This window comes from Dendropsophus ebraccatus, chromosome 5, assembly GCF_027789765.1.
Source record: "Dendropsophus ebraccatus isolate aDenEbr1 chromosome 5, aDenEbr1.pat, whole genome shotgun sequence".
Lineage (NCBI taxonomy): Eukaryota > Metazoa > Chordata > Amphibia > Anura > Hylidae > Dendropsophus > Dendropsophus ebraccatus.
This window is the reverse complement of record NC_091458.1, coordinates 108,561,729-108,580,762: the sequence shown is the minus strand read 5'-3', so window position 1 is coordinate 108,580,762 and position 19,034 is coordinate 108,561,729. Positions and strand designations below refer to the sequence as shown.

Genomic DNA, 19,034 nt, shown 5'->3' with positions numbered 1-19,034 from the left:
GAGTGCCGAGCCAGGATCAGCACCATTACAGCGCAGAGCCCGGCCAGAGCCGGATGTGCGGATCGCTCCTCCGGGACAACGTCCCGGGGGGGCGATCCACCCCACTAGACACCAGGGATGGGCTGCAGTAAGTAATCGGATGCAGCTGTCAACTTTGGCAGCTGCATCCGATTACTTAATTAGTGGGCACGGCGATCGGACCGTGCCCGATAATAGCTGCGGCCCCGGGCTACATGCGGCACCAGGGACTGTGGCGGTTCAGAGCAGGGTCGCCTCGTGGCACCGCTCTGAACATCCCTAGGCGGCCCTGGACGTACAGGTTGAAGGGGTTGTCCAGCTTAAAAAAATTTCTTTCAAATCAACTGGTTTCAGAAAGTTATGTAGATTCGTAATTTGCTTCTATTTAAAAGTCCCCAGTCTTCCCATACTTATAAACTGTTTTATGTCCTAAAGTAAGTGTTGTATATTTACACATACATCTGCTGACATCTCTGGCTGAGACAGGAACTGTCCAGAGCAGCAGCAAATCCCCATGGAAAACCTCTCCTGCTCTGGACAGTTCCTGTGTCAGCCAGAGATGTCAGCAGAGAGCACTGTTTCTGAATGTAAATAAACAACACTTCTTGCAGGATATATAGTAGCTTATAAGTATGGAAACACTTGAGATTTTTAAATAGAAGTAAATTACAGGCTGGTTCCCTCCCCCAATGAAGCGCCGAGGTTCGGGGCCAGGGGTGAGCTTCCGGCACACACAGCCTGACAGAGGCCGGAAGCTCACAGCTGCAGCCCCGCGATGCCTGAACTTCTCTCCTGCTCGGCGGCGCTCACGTGATGTGAAGTCATCGCCGAGCAGGAGAGAAGATCCGGGACCGCGGGGCTGCAGCTGTGAGCTTCCGGCCTCTGTCAGGCTGTGTGTGCCAAAAGCTCACCCCCGGACCCGGCGCTTCATTGGAGGAGGGAACCAGCCTGCCTGCCCATCCTGCTCCTGCTCCCGGCCGCTCCGTCTTCCCCCCGAGCCTCTCCCCCCTGCCCCCCCCCCCCCGGCCTCTCCCCTGCCCCCCCCCCGGCCTCTCCCCTGCCCCCCGGCCTCTCCCCCTGCCCCCCAGCGTCTGCCCGCCCACCCGGCCTCTCCCCCCTGCCCCCCAGCGTCTGCCCGCCCACCCGGCCTCTCCCCCCTGCCCCCAGCATCTGCCCCCCCCCGGCCTCTCCCCTGCCCCCCCCCCCCCGGCCTCTCCCTGCCCTCCCCCGGCCTCTCCCCCCCTGCCCCTCCCCCTGCCCCCCAGCGTCTTCCCCTGCCCCCCAGCGTCTTCCCCTGCCCCCCAGCCGCTCTTCCTGTCACCCCCAGCTGCCTCCCTTCCCCAGTCACCCCCAGCTGCCTCCCTTCCCCAGTCACCCTCAACTGCTCCTCCTGCCCCCAATCACCCCCAGCTGCCCACACTGCAGACGAGTTGTGGTCGGAGAAGTCTTCATGATGCTACGCCAGATGGAGAAGAAAGCAAAAACGGAAATTCGAGAAGACGTCACCTGTGAGTCATTAGTAACTGCACTGTAATCACTTCTATAGTGTGCAGAGCCTGTGTACCATTGGGGTCTCAATGCGTCAGTGTATTGTTTGCGGTAGTGTACTGACACATCCCTGCGGTCACTACAGTACACTAGCGCAAACTTTTAAACTAGGACCCAACTACAAGAGCTGCAGGCACTACAACTCGCAGCATATCCTGAGGGCTGCAGACTGTCAGTACATGCTGGGAGTTGTAGTGCCTGCAGCTGTTGTAGTTGGGTCCTAGGTGCATTATACACTGGATGCTTTGTGGGAGATCAGAATACAGAGATCTGTGGGGGCTCAGTGTAGGGAAGTGACCCCAGAACAGCACTAATAGGGGATAGGGGGAGATGCATATAAGTATACATAGATCTGTGGGGGCGTCTCAGCGTGCAAAGTGCTTAGGGCAGCATGAACTCTAAATGCAGGCCTGGGTACCAAGTATCACAGTTGATATAACTGTGAAACTCAGAGCATGAAATCTGCTGCGATACGGTCCATGTGAATCTATCATTATTGGGGACGACACATGACTTATGCCACCTGAACCATGAGTCAGTCCTCACCAGCCTGGCTGGGTGCTGTCAATATGGCTCCGTGGCCGCCAGCCTCCGCACAGTGGGCAGTGATTATCACTGACAGGGCAAGTGGTAATAGTAATCACCACTCACTGGGCAGATGCTGCCATGCACAGAATGGCATACAGTATGACAAATATGAAATTACTTTAATGAAGTTACTCCTTTCCCATAGGCTGTGACCACTCAGCAGCACAGGCTGGTGTCCTGACTGCCCTCTCACCACACTGTCAGGAGACCAGCTGTGACCAGTGCATCCAGGGGGCCAAGTCCTTGCAGAGCACTGCATTGCAGTGTGCACCCACAGTAGCTGCAGAGCATTGCATAAGCATGCATCAAGTTTCTCCATAGCTATGCATCACAGTCCCCAGTCCTTGCAGAACACTGCACAACCTTGCATCTAGTCCCTGCAGAGCTTTGCATGATAATGTGTTTTCCCTGATGCTAATCCACTGCTCAGAAACCCTGGAGGAAACACATGCTGGCAAACTCTGCTCTCTGCTTCTGCCACTGCTGCTGCTGCTGAAGAGAAAACCAGGGATCCGGCAGACTGACAATAGCCCCGCCCACACTAGAGGCTGGTCACGTGTGCCTGACGTCACCAGAGGTCCTTTAGCCCTCTAGGAAATAGCATCTAGCACCGAGCAGCTGCAGCGTGGGGCTCCCGTACAGACGATGGAGAATGGGGGCTCTCAGTCCAGCGAGCACGCGGGGTGGGCGGAGCCTGCAGCAGTGCTTACACTTGGTGGGCTTCTTGGTGAGTAACGCTGTGTATGTGCCTCAGCCCTCAGCCCCCAGCCCCATGGCCGTGTATGCAGACACTCAGGTGTGCAGGTGACACAGCTCTATGGTGTCACATCCAGGACATGCTGTGCAGCTCCTGTCACCTGACACTGACTGCAGTATGCTCTCATGCCACAAACTGCAGCTGAAGTATGAATGAGGCTCTGGGGTCATGGGTCAGGTGTATTTTTTTGCTTTGTGAAGAAATATCAGGTCAGTCTATCAGCTCAGACTGCAGCAGTCCTGTCAGTACATCATGTATTGCCATAGACTGACTAGCATGTGGCCGCCATACAACAAATGGCGAAGCATAGGTGTGACTGCTCCCTGGTCTACCAATGATCTACAATTAAAAGGGGAACTCAGGGGACTGAAAAACACATTTTTCTTTTACCAATGCATTGTTTTAATATAACTATATTAAAAAAAATATATATTTTTTTCCCCCAAAGTCTTTTTATTTATTTTCCAAGTGATAAGAATAGGAATAATAATAATAACAACAATCTAACATACATTTATAAGAACTCATCTGGTCATGGATACTTGGCTATGGGGGGATACAAATGTATAGCTTTTTATGTGCATTTATTCTGACATTGAGTGGCAGCAGTAAGGGGGACACAGACCTGCTGCTCCCACTGACTTTTGTTTTTGGAACTGCAGGGTTGTCTAAGCCTTGCAGATCCTGATCAACCACTGCTGCACAGCGCTACACAGAGCAGGGTTCCGTTCTCCTGTGTACTGTATATTCTTATACACAGGCAGCCTCCCTCCATGTACTATGGCTGTATCTGGCAGCCTCTCCACAGTGGCGCCTTCATTCTGTGGCCATAGGTTTTGTAGCAGCTGTGCCTGGAACTATAGTCCGTCCATCAGAGTTTGCACTGTGCCTGGTAAACAGCTCAGCAGAATGCTGTCTAACTTGAAAATATACGGCTGGTCTTAGACTGGAAATAAGTCCAAACTAGCCAAACTAGATCATCCTGTATGGTGCAAATAAAATGTTGACTGAGCTGTCACTGGTTGTGGTATAAAGAACCTGTTGGCACTCTTTATATGTCAAATACTTGTATTCTGTATAAAATAACAGGACTTCTGCACCTTTTCTTAGATTGTGCTGTTCCTTTTGACTGACATCTGGATTTCCAGATACATAGCAGCATTGACCACCTCCGTATACCATATGCATACATTTCAGTGGCATGTGTAATAATCTTCCTCCCTCTGCCAAGTCCCCTAATAAACACTACCCCTGCCCAAGACCCCAAGTGTATGCCCCCTATAGTATAGAACTCCTCTCTGCAGTCTACCCCTCCCATAAGGTACATAGTTGGTCCCCAGTAGGACACAGGGTTGCCATCCAGTAGGTAGATAGTTCCTCCCTAGTAATCAGTTGCCCCCCACAGGTAGATGGATACCCCCCCAGGAATGATTTGTTTGGGTCTTAATTTGCCGATTTTGGTGATAAAACATAACCTAAAGGGTTATATTTGTTCCGTATACAAAAATCTCATTGATGACAACAGTTATGAGGAGAAGAGTGGCTACATTTAGCCATCAGCTGCTCTAACTCCCTAACCATTTGCCACAGAAATACCAGCGTGGAATATCAGAACACCGATCACTCTACTTTTAACAAGGCATAGAAATAATTTTACATCTTGCTGTGTGTGCATTGTGCTCTGGAAGAGGAGAGATCACAGGATTCTTACTTTATATTAAAGGGATTCTGTCACCTCCAAAACACCCGCTAAACTTATCAGTGGATAATACATCAGTAGACTATACAACTCTGATTCTATATTTGCAATTTGTACTTTTCTATGTTCTTGCATTCCTTTGCTATAAGCCACAAATGAAAGAGTGTAAGTAGTCCTCTCCATTATATTCCTCAGCTAAGTAGTCCTCTCTCTGGTCCTGGTCTCTGCAGGGGCTTGAGACGTGATGTTTTAAGTCTGCTCAGCCAGTCAGTGGCAGAGGCAGGGATGAATGCCTGCCTTGGTAAACCCTTGTCATGTCACAATACTCGGCACTGAGTCAGACTTTGACGTAAAAGGGGCCACCCTGGTATTTCCCTATTTATGTTCTAATACTCTCAACCGAGTGGGACTTAAGGGGCTATGTGTCAGGGTGGTTTGGTGATCTCCCCACTAGGAGGCACCCCTTGGCAACAGGTTTTCCTTCTCTGGAGGGATATCTGGCTATTCCAGTGTTTTGAGACTCGTAACGGGGGCTCCACGGACCCTTTTTTTGCATATTTAAATTTATAGGGGGCAATGTATCAGTGGAGACTCTTGAGTGAGTACTCCATTGTTTTGTTTTTTTGCCGCTGATCTCCTTGAGCTCAGTGATTGCTGTGCTTTGTTTACCAGAAAATAAACATCACATTGGCCCAGATGTAATAACGTGTCTGCGCCAGAATTCTGTCCAGAAAGTGGACAGAACACAGGACTTTTCTCCATATTTAGGGTATGTTTTCTGATGTATTTTTGGATGGCACCACAAGAACTTAATAGTTGGTTTAAAGTTTCTTGGAGCAGACAGTCCTGAGATACAACTGGCTTATCGAACAGCCTGCATCCCACCAATATATCTGGTGCATTTGAAGATTGCAAAAGCAAAGTCCACAGCTCCAGTAGATTAAAACAATCCAAACTTTATTGCACCATATAAAATGTTAAAAAAAAAAAAACACGTGATCAAAACATTTTATATACTGCAATAAAGTTTGGATCGTTATAATCTACTGGAGCTGTCAGATAGGGTACAGGGACAGGAACACGTGGACAAGTGCAGCCCTAGACTGGCACACTCCCAGCTGTCCCTACCTACTTGCCTCAGACAGGGCCATATTTACCACTAGGCACCCTTGGTCCGGTGCCTAGGGCAGCACCTTGCAGAGGGGCAGGAGCAGGGGGACAGAAAAAACTAATTTTTTTTTTTAATTTTTTTAGTTTCCCTCCTCCCGTTCATACTTGCCAGTAAATCTGGTGTCTTTTCCAGTGGGGTGGGGGGTATGGTGGTATTGGTCAGGTCTCCAATGGGTGCGTGAAGATGGGGCGTCTTCAGGTTTAGCGCTTAGGGCAGCAGCAGCTGTTAATACAGCCCTGGCTTCAGACAGTACTAGGAATTACTGCAGACAACTGGTCGACAAAGCCTTACACTAAATAAAGTGCAACACAGAACGAGACAAGACAAGCACAATAAGGAATGGTCAGGAAACAGGTGACAGTACAAAATCAGAATCCGGGAAGCAAGGTGAGGGTACAAAATCCAAAAGGTCAGAATAACAGCAGCAAACAATCAGGAGAATGCTTGATCCAGGCACAAGGCTCTATCACAGGCATCGGAGTGAGGCCAGGGCCTGGGATTTATAGTGAACAGGAACCTAGGTGCTGACAGCTAACTGGCTAGGTCAGCTGTCAGTCAGAACACAGCAGAGACAATTAGTGAGTGAGCCACAGCAAGAAAGTGCAGGGAGAACTGAGAAAACTTGGACCGGTTCACAGAAGACATAAGCAAAGAACATAAAAAAACAGGAACGGACTTAAAGTCAAGAGTGCAGTCTTTGGCGCAGCGGTCGGATCTTCGCTGCAGAGGGTGGCACTGATGTCTTTTCAGGCACCATCATGACAGGAGCTGTGACCTTTGTTTGCTTTTGCATTGGATTCATTGTCGGGGGATGGCCCGAGATTGTATCCACGTTCTCCTCTGCAGGGAACCGCCCATCATCCAGGGGAAAGCCACATGTATGGTGAGCTGACACTCCTTCCATTATAGCATTTGAAGATTGTGTAGTGATTATTTATATAATCTGACCAGATTGCAGGGGTGAAAATCCCAGCAAATATATAGCTAATACTTGCCTTATGTACGTCAGTTTTGGTGTGGGTTTATGATGTGGATGTGGTTTGCGCTGCTCACACTTCTGCATGTCACTCTTAAGCTGTTGGGCGGGCCCCTAGGTCAGTTAGTTTACTAAGCTGCAGCAGAGTGCCCAGGGGGCGTGTACAGCGTGTGTACAGCTGCTGGCCAATCAGCATTCATATTCACTGGGCCAGTCTGTGCAGAGCAGGGGGACAACTGATATCACTTCCTGCATTTGGTCTCTTTTTTGCTGTTACTAAAGACTGAATAACCTTGAGTGTTGAAGCCTCAACTGCATTTTCTAGGAGGTGAGACAGCTAGTGCAGCTCTTTGTCTGGCATTTTCATTCCTGGGCTGACAGTATCACTGCCCCGTGCCTGTGACACTGCCTGCTGCTTCCCTGCACAGCTTCTGCCTGCCCTGCTCTCAAGTGATACAGGTAAAACAGTAACTTTAGACCACCGCCTAAGTGATGGAGGAGGTGGGCAATGGCCAGAGGATACTGCATAAGCTGGAGAGCGGGGCAGGACGGAGGCTGTGCGGAGTGAGTGCTGATAGTGTCATAGATACACCACTGTGACACTGTCAGCCCAGGGATAAAAAAGTTTAAGAAAATGCCAGATCACAAAGCAGCGAGGACAGTACGTGCACACTGCTCATGTGATCAGTAATATCTGTGCTGTCAGTTTCCATTTAAAGTAATCTAGTTGGTGAGGCAGTTCATTGTAGGTCCCTTGGGTGCGACAGTATTTGTGAGCCAGGTGTTCAACAAAATGCTGTAAATAATGTGTTTATTATCTGAGAAAACTGAGGTAGAAAACAGCTAAGGTGGTGATATGTGAAACATATCTGTGCCAGTATGGAGCTGCATAACTGAAAGGTGTATACACCAGCAAGCAGTCTATTGTTTGCTAAAGTCTGGCCTGTTGTGTTTCTATTACAAACAAAAAAAGTCAGGCTGGCTCCTGGAGTAATCTAACAGGCTGCGAAATGTAACCATAGTCTGTCCATCCCCATAGTGTGACCATCCCTGGCTACAATGGATATATGCACCCTGGGGATGAATGTTACATTTAGTCCACATCCATATTATCATTATTAGCCACCATGGCTTTGTGTGGTCTACACTGATGCCGTGTCAGCTCCTCGGTGGTATTAAAGGTCACCTGAAACTGAGAACAGAGAGCATATTTCTCATTTACTCTTAGCTGTCAGAAAGTAATATATAGGATGGAGAATGGCTGGAGCTCCCACTAGCTGGTCCTGTCATTTTCTCTTCTTGGTCTAGTACAGGTTTAACACACAATGACCTTGCATACATTGCTATTTTTACATCAGCTCTAACTGCGAGAACCAACAACTGTGGTCATTGTATGTTGGCTTCCCTCAGGGAAACATGTTTAAAAGTTGGTTATGTCTGATAAAGAATTTTAAGACTCTAATCCTTTCTCCTGTATCATTTTATCACAATAAGAAGTGCACTGTAATAATATAGTATAGTATCCCTGCTGTCAGTTTCCCTTTAAACCCCACAAGGGGAAATGCACAGGATGGAATTCCTGCAGCGGATTAGTCCAAAATTTGCAGGGAAATCTGCTCTACAAATACACAACAAATCACGTAAATTTCCTTGTGTATTTCTTAAGACACAAAAAAAAAACTAGCATGTGGGGCAAAACTATGCCAGCTCACATACCTTTTGCCCCACTCTTGTGTCCAGTTCAGTTAGGGTTTGCAATTAAGCTCAATTTACTTTAATGGAACTGTGTTTCAAACCCCACCCAATCTGGAGACAAGAGTGGGGCAAAAGTGGCCATGTTTTTGTAGCGCTGGACAACCCCTCTAATATATTACTGCTGGTATATATAAAACAATAAATGGGGGGGGGCAGAGGAATTCAGTCATCTTCTGCTTCTCAGACAGCCCATTTAGGTTTCCACTCCTATATCTCCCTTCTGTATTTCTCTAACTGCACTGTTCATGTTCTTACCATAGTGATCAGGTTCTGAGTAACATAAGACTAATCATTAAACATTGGTTTTATTATTTATAACAAGATTAGAAAAAAATTTGTATTTTCTTTTCTTGCAAGAACAGCACCACCCCTTGTCCCCAAGTTGTTTGAGATGTTGCAGTTCAGTTCTGTTCAATGAAATGAGCTGTAAAACTACACCCACGCTAAGGACGTGAGTGATGCTGTTTCTGGAAGAAAGCAGCTATGTTATTATAAACTTGGATCACTCTTTAAATAAAATTATATCCCTGACATTGCAATAGGCTTTTGAAAATATTCAGCCTATGGACATATTAATAAATGCCATGTGATCCAGCTTGAATGTTTATATTTCCACATGAAATCTGCACAATAGTATAGTGAATAAAGTTGTAACATGTTATCACTTCAAGTGTTACATATGTTTATTTGCTATTTGGTGTTTTTGTAGTGTATATGGTATGCTGAAAGTTGCCTCTTTGTTTTTATATAGGACCTCTTTGGTGTAAGCATGATCGTGCCGTTACTGAACCATCATATGAAATCACTGGGGGCAAGTCCAACTACAGCAGGTATAATAGGTAAGAATGAGAATTAATACATAGTACAAATGGCAGAAATACTGCATATTTCCTAAAGCATATATTTCTTCCTAAGATTTTCCAAAAACTGCAAGGTCTGGTTACATAAATCCGTCAGAGTTGTGACAAGGTTATTTTTGTGCTCTCACTGTTATTGAGACCCATAAGTCCCCTTTAGGCTATGTTCACACAACGTATAACTACGGCCGTAGTTCTCGCCGCAGAACTACGGCCGTAGTTTTGCGGGGTGTAACAATGCCTATTGATTAATGGGATCCCGGCCGGAGTGTACACACATCGTATACGCTCCGGGCGGGAGCCCATGCGGGGCCGCAAAAAACTGACATGTCAGTTTTCTGCGGCCAGAATTCAATGAATTCCGGCCGCAGAAAGACCCGTCAGTTCACTGTGTGCTATGGTAAGCTCTGATGCGGGCACATCAGCGCACGCCCGCATTAGAGCCGGAGCCGGAGCCGCTCGCTTCATTGTGTGAACTGACAGGTCTTTCTGCGGCCGGAATTCATTGAGTTCATTGAGTTCTGCGGCCGGAAGGATCATCCGGCCGGCACTTAAGTATGATCAGGATGATCCGGGCAGAGACCGGCTGTTCCGTGACCCAGCCGGGGTCACGGAACGGCCGGTCTCTAACGTCTCTTTAGTGGCAGACTGGCTCAGCTTGCAGAAGCCCAGGGTTTCTCCGTTTCTCTTCTGTACATAGCACATACTAAGCCCAGCTCCCACTTCCTGTGTTCTTTTTTTATCTAGCTGCTCTTAAAGACAGAATTTCCCAACAGCAGGCAGTAGACAGCAGACTGCAGGGGATCGGGATACCTAGTTTCTGAACAGAATACCTAGTTTCTTTGCCAGTATTATGATTGTTGGAGAGAGCGGTCTTGGTGTACATAAACATGTATCATACTTTTGAATTAAACCCCCAACCCTAGCCATGATAAGCAGTGTAAGTCAATAAAACGTTGCCTCGGCTACTGTGGAACTCTGTGTAGAAACAGAAGGAGGACCTTCATTACTATAAATATTAACCTGTCTTATATTCTACCTTTTGCTGATTAATTGATTCTTGAGCTTCTAGAACTGACAGCTATGTTAACATTCTTTTTTAGGTTCCTGCTATGGTATTCTTCAACTCTTTTCTAGCTCAGTTGTGGTAAGTTATTTTTAATAGGCCATATTTTTTATCATTGTAAATACATTGGTTGGCCCAGAGAAAACAAGTTATTAGAGGACATCTCACACGCTAAACTGATGGTTTAAACTGGTGCTTTACGCCACACTCTCTCTAAATCCACACTTCTGTAGTACCACTGTCTAGAGGCAGCTTCCACTTTGACAGGTAAGTGTCCCAGCAGTTGGACACCCCCGTGAGCTGACACTCATCTCTTATCCTAAGGAATACCTCTTTAATTTATAGGTGTCAGAGGAGAGGACACAGGAGTTACACACAGGGTATCACCCCTCTACATTTACAGAACACCAGTGACTGTCTGTCCACCATATCTTTTCTATATTTAAGACTGAATTTTTCTAAAACTGAGCTTCTTGTATTTCGTCCCTCTACTAGCCGACCTAAACCTGATATTTGCATCTCGGTGTGGCACTACCATAACCCCTAGGCAACATGGCCACTATCTTTGGGTTATGCTAAGCTCTGACCTTCCTTTACACCCAATATCCAGTCACTAGAAAGCTTTTGTCACCTACACCTCAAAAACATCTCCAGAGTCCATCCTTTCCTTATTGTTGAAACCGCAAAACTCTTGCTCTGATTCCTTTTCATCCTGACATTTCCCTTTTCGGTCCATCCATAATGCAGCAGTCAGTCTCCTCTTCCTTCCCAGCCGCTATACAGATGCCTCTCCTCTGTGACAGTCACTTTGCTGATTACCCATCAAATTCACAATACAGTACAAAATCCGCACTCTCACAAAGCTCTCCACGATCTCTATTTTCATCCTATTCAGTCTCTGATTCTTCTAATAATCTAAAACTAAACTTCTTCAAGACATGGATGTGCTGCACCAGATCTCTGGAATGCAATACTTAAATACTTATTTCCAACACCCACTATTCTAAGCACGCCCTAAAGACTCATCTGTTTAGGCAGGCTTCTAACATTCCCTAAATGACTTTGTAGTTCTACCATACCTCACTCAGTCAGCCAGCAGTGCTTCTCTATGCTGAATGTGCTTTGTGTGTGGCTTCCCTCCTGAACCTTATTTAGTCCCTTAACATATTTAAAGGTTTCAGTCATGTCCTCCCTTTCCCTTTTTTCCTCTACACCAGACGTGTCAAACTCAGGCCCTCCAGCTGTTACAAAACTACAATTCCCATCATACCTGGAGAGCCAAAGCTTTAGCTTTGGCTGTCCAGGCATGATGGGAAATTTAAGTTATGAAACAGCTAGAGGGCCTGAGTTTGACACCCCTGCTCTAGACTATACAGATTCCTCATATGTTTTATGCCTGACACTTTCCACCATTTTTGGAGCCCATCCTTGGTCCCGTTCTATTTTATCAATACAGTAAAACCTTGGATTGAGTAACTTGGTTTGAGAGCGTCTTGCAAGACAAGCTGTGTGTGTGTGTGTGTGTGTGTGTATATATAGAGTGTGTAATTAAAGGCAGCTGCGATCCCGCAGCTGTCTCATTAACCCCTTAAACGCTGTGATCTATAGCGATCGTGGCATTAAAGGACAAGCTTCTGTCACTGAGTGTTCGGGACCCCCGATCACCTGTGCCGACAGGCGGGGGTAAGTCACTTACCTCCGTCCTATCGGATCGGCGATCCACGGCTCTATACATAGATCGCCGATAACACTGATCTATGCTATTCTATTGACTGCATCAAAATTTTTCTGTTACTCCAATATGATATTAATAAAATCTAGAGATCATGGCGCAAAAACTTAATAGAAGCACTATGGCTCTTAGAAGGCAGGGAGGAACATTGCATTAATTTGACCCGGACATCCGTGCATCAATGGACTCTGTCTTGAAGGGGTTAAAGTGAAACTGTCGTTTAAATGTCACTTTTTAGAAATCAATAAGTATCAATAGTTCAAGTGATTTTAAGAAACTCATTAATAGGTTTTATTAAGCAAAAACACCCCTTTCTGTACTCAAAAAGCTGTTTTCCAGCCTCGTCCCTCACTTCAGAAAAAGGAGGATGCCTGTGTCCATTATGGTCTATGGAGAGGGGAGGGGTCAAGTAGGATGAGCAGCCCTGCAAAACACTTCATCCTGCAATCTTCTCTCATCAAGTTCCCAGAATAGAACACAACTGTTGTGTTAAAGGGGTACTCCGGCAAAAATCTTTATTTTAAATCAACTGGTTTCAGAAAATTATATAGATTTGCAGGTTACTTCTAGTACAAATTTCAAGTCTTCCAGTACTACTTAGCTGCTGTTTGTCCTGCATGAAGTGTTGTATTCTTTTCAGTCTGGAACAGTGCTCTTTGCTGACACCTGAGTCCTAGATGGAAACTGTTCAGAGCAGCAGCAAATCCCCATAGTAAACCTTTCCTGCTCTGGACATTTCCTGTCTCGGACAGAGGTGATAGAAGAGACCACTGTGCCAGACTGAAAAAACACCTCCAGGACAAACAGAAAACAGAAATTTTTAATTATAAGTAAATTACAAATCTATATAACTTTCTGACACTAGTTGATTTAAAGGCGTGCCCCTTTAAATACAACTATTTTACCTCCCCTGTAGCAGAATGCAGTTTCTCTTTCTCCAGTCATCTGTATAGTGAGTGTTTTGCACTGCAATGCAGTTTACATAGAGCGCCCTTACTGGCCACCATTAGCATTGATCTCAACTGCGGCGTTACATGCAGATATGATCTTAGTATAATGTGCACAGAGGGGTTATGTACATACATAGTATTTTTAGCCTAATTAAGAGAAAAAACTATACTGGAAATATTTGCACTTTTTCAGTTTTTTGGCTAAAATGCTGAACAAAATACATATGAACATAGCTGAGCACTGCAAGATGTTTGGAGGCAAGGTCTGGGCTTCAGCAGGGCCGTCTTAACGGCATTATGGGCCCCTGGGCAGAGCTTAAAACTGCGCACTGTGAATGGGACTCCAGAAATGTGTGCACACCTTCCCCTGAGCTGTGGCGTGCGCTCTCCCATCTTCACATAACTACTCAATAAGAGAAGTGCACACACTCACCAAAAGGGGTGACTGCTCCCGCCCGATGAAAGGAAGGCCACTGTGTATAGGGAAGGGAAAGCGTGCAAAAGTCTCCAGAAGGTGGAGGAACACGGGGGAGGTGCAGTCACAGGCCGAGGGTAACGGCCCCTTATGAGTCATGGACGTCCATTTACACTGCCCAATGGGAAGGATGGCTGTGGGCTTCAGGTCACTTGCCCCCAGGTTTAAAGCGGGAGTACTGTATATTTATCGAGCGTCCGATAGAAAACCTTGCTTAGCCTTCTGCCATGAATATTTTTGACACTGCCGAGACTCCATCCTTTTTCATCAACTATTAATTTGAGAGAGGGGCTGGATGCCAAAGGTGAAAGTAAGCATGTCTGGTATGGCAGTGGGGGGTATTTGTGCTCTAGGATACCTGGTGATTAATGGGGCTGAAAGCTGTGAGTACATTGCCTGGCAAGTAACCCAGCATTGTTCTCTATTGGGAATGGCTGTGTTTTTTTTTTTTTTTTTTTTTTTAGACTGAATAGTATAATGGGAGCAACGAGTACTCTGCACCGTATAAGGAGAGTCATTAGGAGCGGCCTTGCGCTTTTTAATCTGCTAGCCATTAACTTTTAATCCTGTCCGGCCACAACTTCCTGTCTAATTTTTTCAGCTGTGTTTCCAGAATTTCTAATCATATCCTGACAGAAGGGTTACCTCACAGGACTGAAACTAGTCATCCCCATGTACACACTGCAAAATAAAAAGCACATGTACCACATGCCTTTCTTACTGGGTAATACATGCTGTCTGCACAGTACATCATACACGAGAACATTGTTTTATTCAGGACTTTCAGAGAAGAGCAATTTTATTTGTGAGCTTTGTTTTGCATCGATTGCTGTCTTAGTGTATTAGAAGCTATGAACACATTTTAAGTCTATGTTCGCACACAGTATTTTGGTCAGTCTTTTTTTTTTTTTTTTTTTTTTTTTTTTTCAACCAAAATCAGGAGTGGAACCGACAAGGCAAAATTATAATGGAAAAATGTGCACAGTTTCTTTGTTTTCAACCCACTTCTGGTTTTGGTTTGAAAAAAATACTGACCAAAATACTGTATGTGAACATAGCCTCAATGGGGGTGGGGGAATATTTACACGTTATTGGTTACCTTGAGTCTAAAGTCCACAGTCTTTATTCCTGTATTTATTTTCAGATGACTATATAATATTATAATTCAGCCTGTTTCTAGGTTTATATGTGTCCTCCCAGTAATACATGCTGCATATGAGATCTGTATGTTCAGGACTCTGCTGTGTGGTGGCTCTGCTCTCTACAATGGTATGCAGCTATGTGATTATTGTATTATGAAAAATGAAGACCCTGAAATAATTATTATTTTCCTTTTTCATGTTTTTTTTCTGCAGGGGAGTTGGAGTGACCTAGTTGGAAGGCGGTATGCACTGATTACCTGTATTCTTATTAGTGCACTTGGATATGGTCTCCTTGGGATATCCATTAACATATACATATATGCAATTGCAAGAATACCTGTGGGTAAGTCTGTCACAGTTAAGTTACTTGCCTTCCAGCTGTGAATGTAGTGTGAGTGTTTGTAATTTAGTGACTGTACAGTCTTTTTTTAGATGTACTAATAATTGGCATTCTTCTACAAGTTCTCCAGTCAAAATTATGCCGACATGCTAGTAACACTGATGTGTAATACATTGCCTAAATGTGACTGACAGCGGTTCTGTCTGTACAACAGATGAAGAAAAAAAATGGGTAAAAATATGTTTGTTTCCTCTTTTTTAGGAATTTTTAAACATTCACTTTCCATTTCAAAAGCATTCCTCTCTGACCTTGTATCTGAGAAAGAGCGCCCCCATGTGATGGGAAGGTTTAATTCGGCTTCCAGCATGGGCTTTATCTTGGGACCTGTGGTTGGTGGTTACCTTACAGAGTTGCCGGGTGGTTTTTATATTACTTCTCTCCTCTGTACATGTATGTTCATTATAAATGCAGGTAAGGAAGAAAAAGGCATGATTTTAACCATTGCAAGTTGATGCTTTTGGTACAGATGTGTCCACGCTTAACGTTCCTTGAATTTAATTAGGATGTATCAGCAACCTACCACATACAGACCTTTAGGCATGATGTGAAAACCACTGCAACCCTGAACATGGTGTTGCGTTTTCTATTGTAATCTGCTGTTTTTTCCCTGTGAAATGCAAGCTGCATATGCAAATTAGTTTGGTGCACCAAAGGTGATCCCAAACTCCCTGTGCACCACAAAAATAGCTCTGTTTTACAGCGATTGCACAGTTCTCTGCAAAATAGAGCTAAATACAAGCGATGTGTGAACATAGCCTAAGAGTATATTCACGGTATGTTTCATTATGTTAACACAATGTAGGATTGCTGGATGGCAATAAAATGACTATTACTGCAGTAACCCAATGAATGATATCTGCCGTTAAATTATGCTTTTCCATTGCATTTCTGCCTGTGTGAACACAGCCTTAACACGGGATGTGCAGCCAATAATAATAAATTTAAATGAGCCGCACAAACAATCCAGAAATTGTTTGTGCAGCCTGGCCATGTGTTTGAGCAAACAAGCACTACTCTCGCTGCCCCCGGTGGCCATTGTAGTAACCACAGGCGGTAATACAATTCCTTACCTCAGACAGAATGTCTGCTCCTTAATTTTGAGGATTTCTTTTCTAAGTTATTTCCTAGCATCTAGATTGTAGTTGTTGTTTTTTTTCCCCTCACTTAATGGGGTGTTCCCATCATGTCAATGATGGAAAGATAATGCAATAAATGTCTGATAGATGCAGTTACCACCTCTGGGAACTGCATTTATTTCAAGAATGAGCCCCTGACCCCATCCAAAGTGCATGTGGATCATGGCTGGAAAGTGGAAAACAGCTGAGTTGCAATGCTTCCGTAAAAAGCATTGGGGTCAACATCTTGAGAGCAGTGATCCAGGTAATGCATGGGAGCAAGAAGTCCACAAAGGATGTCCAAATGGTTTCTACCAAATTATGGAATCAGCTATTTAATTGCTTCATCAAAATACACAGAAAGGTGATCGTTTCGCGTAGATTGTCTCCTTGCTGTAATTTTGTACCTAAGGACATATACATCAATGTCACTTATGAAATGTTTTTATTTTTAGGTCTTGTTTGGATGATGCCACTGACTGTGGACAGAACAAACACGGTTGCACCTAGTAGCCTTTTAAGCTCTCACAATGACCTGAAACCTAGGTCTGATACAATACATGTATCAAAGGAACTCAATGGAGTAATTCCTAGCAGATCTGCACAGACTTTGTGGGCACAGATTGTATCGGTACTTACCAAAGTTACAGGCGTGGCTTTCTCTCAGATGTGGGACATATTTTTAGTTCGTCTGCTAATAGCAGTTGCTGTCATGCTATATTACAGCAACTTTGCTTTAGCAATGGAAGAAAGATTCCATTTGACTCCTCGGATGACCGGCTATTTAATAAGTTATGGCAGCACGCTGGGAGCTCTTGCTGGTTTCTCACTCGGACCACTGTCTAGACTTTATCAATATAATACGTACACAATGTTGTTACATTCCAGTGTTCTCACATTCTTTTCCATCCTCTTGTATTCAGTGGCCCCCAAGATGTGGATTGTAATATTATCTTCAACTTTCTTGGCTTTTTCTACAAGTATAGGGAGAACATGCATTGTGGATCTAGAGCTCACGCTAGGTCATAAGCATGGAAGTGGTACTCTTATAGGTGTTGGGCAGTCTGTGACATCAGTAGGACGCATACTTGTTCCCCTTTTCTCAGGAATTGCACAGGAATACAGCCCTTGTGGCCCGCCGCAGCTTGGAGCTGTCTTAGCATTAGCATCTATATTCTTAATGTACAAAAGTAAATCGTACTACGACGGGTCGGCACAAAGCAAACAGAAAAGAGAATAAATAGCTGTTCTTTAATATAGTGAAGGAATACACTGAATCTTAAATAGGGGCATGTGCAATGACTACTGACACCTATAGTGTAAAACATAAGCTGTGACTTGTGTTGGAAGCTATACCACTGATGTACAGATGTTAAGGGAACAGTTTACTTATTGAAATCAGCACTATGATTGCCATTCAGATGGTCGAGAAAACAATTTTCCTTAATACGGTTAATTGTCAGTAGGCTGGAATTGCCTGGGAATGGCTTTAGTGCATGTAGCCATAGTTTAAGTGCCTCTATACATTGCTTGTAAATGTATTATTGCAGTAAAATAGGGTAAATTATCACAAAACCGGACACATTTAACACATTGATTTTATATTAAAACTGATATCTTGGCTGTGGGTGCGCTTGGTTATTATGCCCTTATAATTGGTATGGCTTTAAGATTAAAGGGGTGCTCCCATCATGAAATGTTATAGGTTGGATATATGTTATTGCTTGGATAGTCCATAACTAACTGCATAAATATTGATAGGGCCTGACCTCTGGGAACCATGCTGATCTGGAGGGCATAGGAACAAATGATCCTTCAGCTTTTTCCTGCAAGAATCTCTTCACTGTGCAGACAATTGCAACTCAGTCTCATTTAATGTGAGTTACTTAATTTTTAGGAAAAGTGTAAAAAAAAGATACAATTTAATATGCACCGTGATGCAATATTCATAGTTCATAAAAAAGTGTATGAGAAACAAAAACCGGGTGGGGGCATTTATGCAGACAGGGGAGCACACATGGGAGTAGGCTGAAAGTATCTCTCTGTTCGGTATCCTCCCCATTCAAATGTCCTGCCACTACATTGGGTCCAGGCACCAAAAAGCATGAAGATGTTGACGTGCACTGTGGGCTCATACTCAGGAGTGGCAAGGTATGCCACATGCCATCTACATCAGACCACTGCACCCCCCACTCCATTATAATTTTTATTTCCTAGGATTTTTATTAATGCTTCACTTAACATTAATAAAAGATTATATGCTGGAATCACACACTGCAGTTTCTGTGCCAAAGCCTAAAATGGATTCAAATAGGATGGAAAATATAAAGGCAGGAGTTGTACTACTCATTCCTGTTGGATCCTCTTCTAGCTTTGGCACGAAAACTGCAGAATCTTGGTTTCACGTAACAATGATCTGCATAGAAGTTTTTTAAGAAATTAAATTAACCTTACTTGGTGCAATGCTTTAACCAGATGTTATGATGCATGGATGTTTTTAGAGTTCTTTTGTGGGTCTATGGGCATTTTATAGTGTGTATCTGATGGATCTCTGATGTATAGCTACATTGCCTATAGGAATTTTTTTTACTTAATGCTGCTGTATGGAATGGCAGAACAGACTTCAATTTCTATATACTGTAGTTCCAAAAATATATACCAGACGGTCACACTTTGCATGTGTCAGATGAATGAAACAATAATATACATTCATAATACACTTTTCTCACAATGTTTGGCGTATGTGCTGGGGGCTTTTCCAATGCATACAACAAATTGGCCCTGC

At 44.4% G+C, this 19,034-nt stretch overlaps 1 protein-coding gene across 2 annotated transcripts; it reads left to right on the top strand.

The window, feature by feature from the left end:
• Positions 1–2,743: 2,743 nt before the first annotated feature.
• Positions 2,744–18,381, top strand: MFSD9 (major facilitator superfamily domain containing 9). 2 transcript variants are annotated; one of them, XM_069970978.1, is made up of 6 exons: positions 2,744–2,881; positions 9,264–9,351; positions 10,473–10,516; positions 14,948–15,077; positions 15,336–15,545; positions 16,705–18,381. In XM_069970978.1, the coding sequence occupies exons 1-6, from the start codon at positions 2,807–2,809 to the stop codon at positions 17,487–17,489; spliced, it is 1,332 nt and encodes a 443-aa protein (XP_069827079.1). In that variant the 5' UTR covers positions 2,744–2,806; the 3' UTR covers positions 17,490–18,381. The 2 variants fall into 2 exon arrangements, with proteins under 2 accessions (XP_069827079.1, XP_069827080.1); XM_069970979.1 differs by lacking the exon at positions 2,744–2,881 and adding an exon at positions 6,262–6,664.
• The last annotated feature ends 653 nt before the right edge of the window (positions 18,382–19,034 follow it).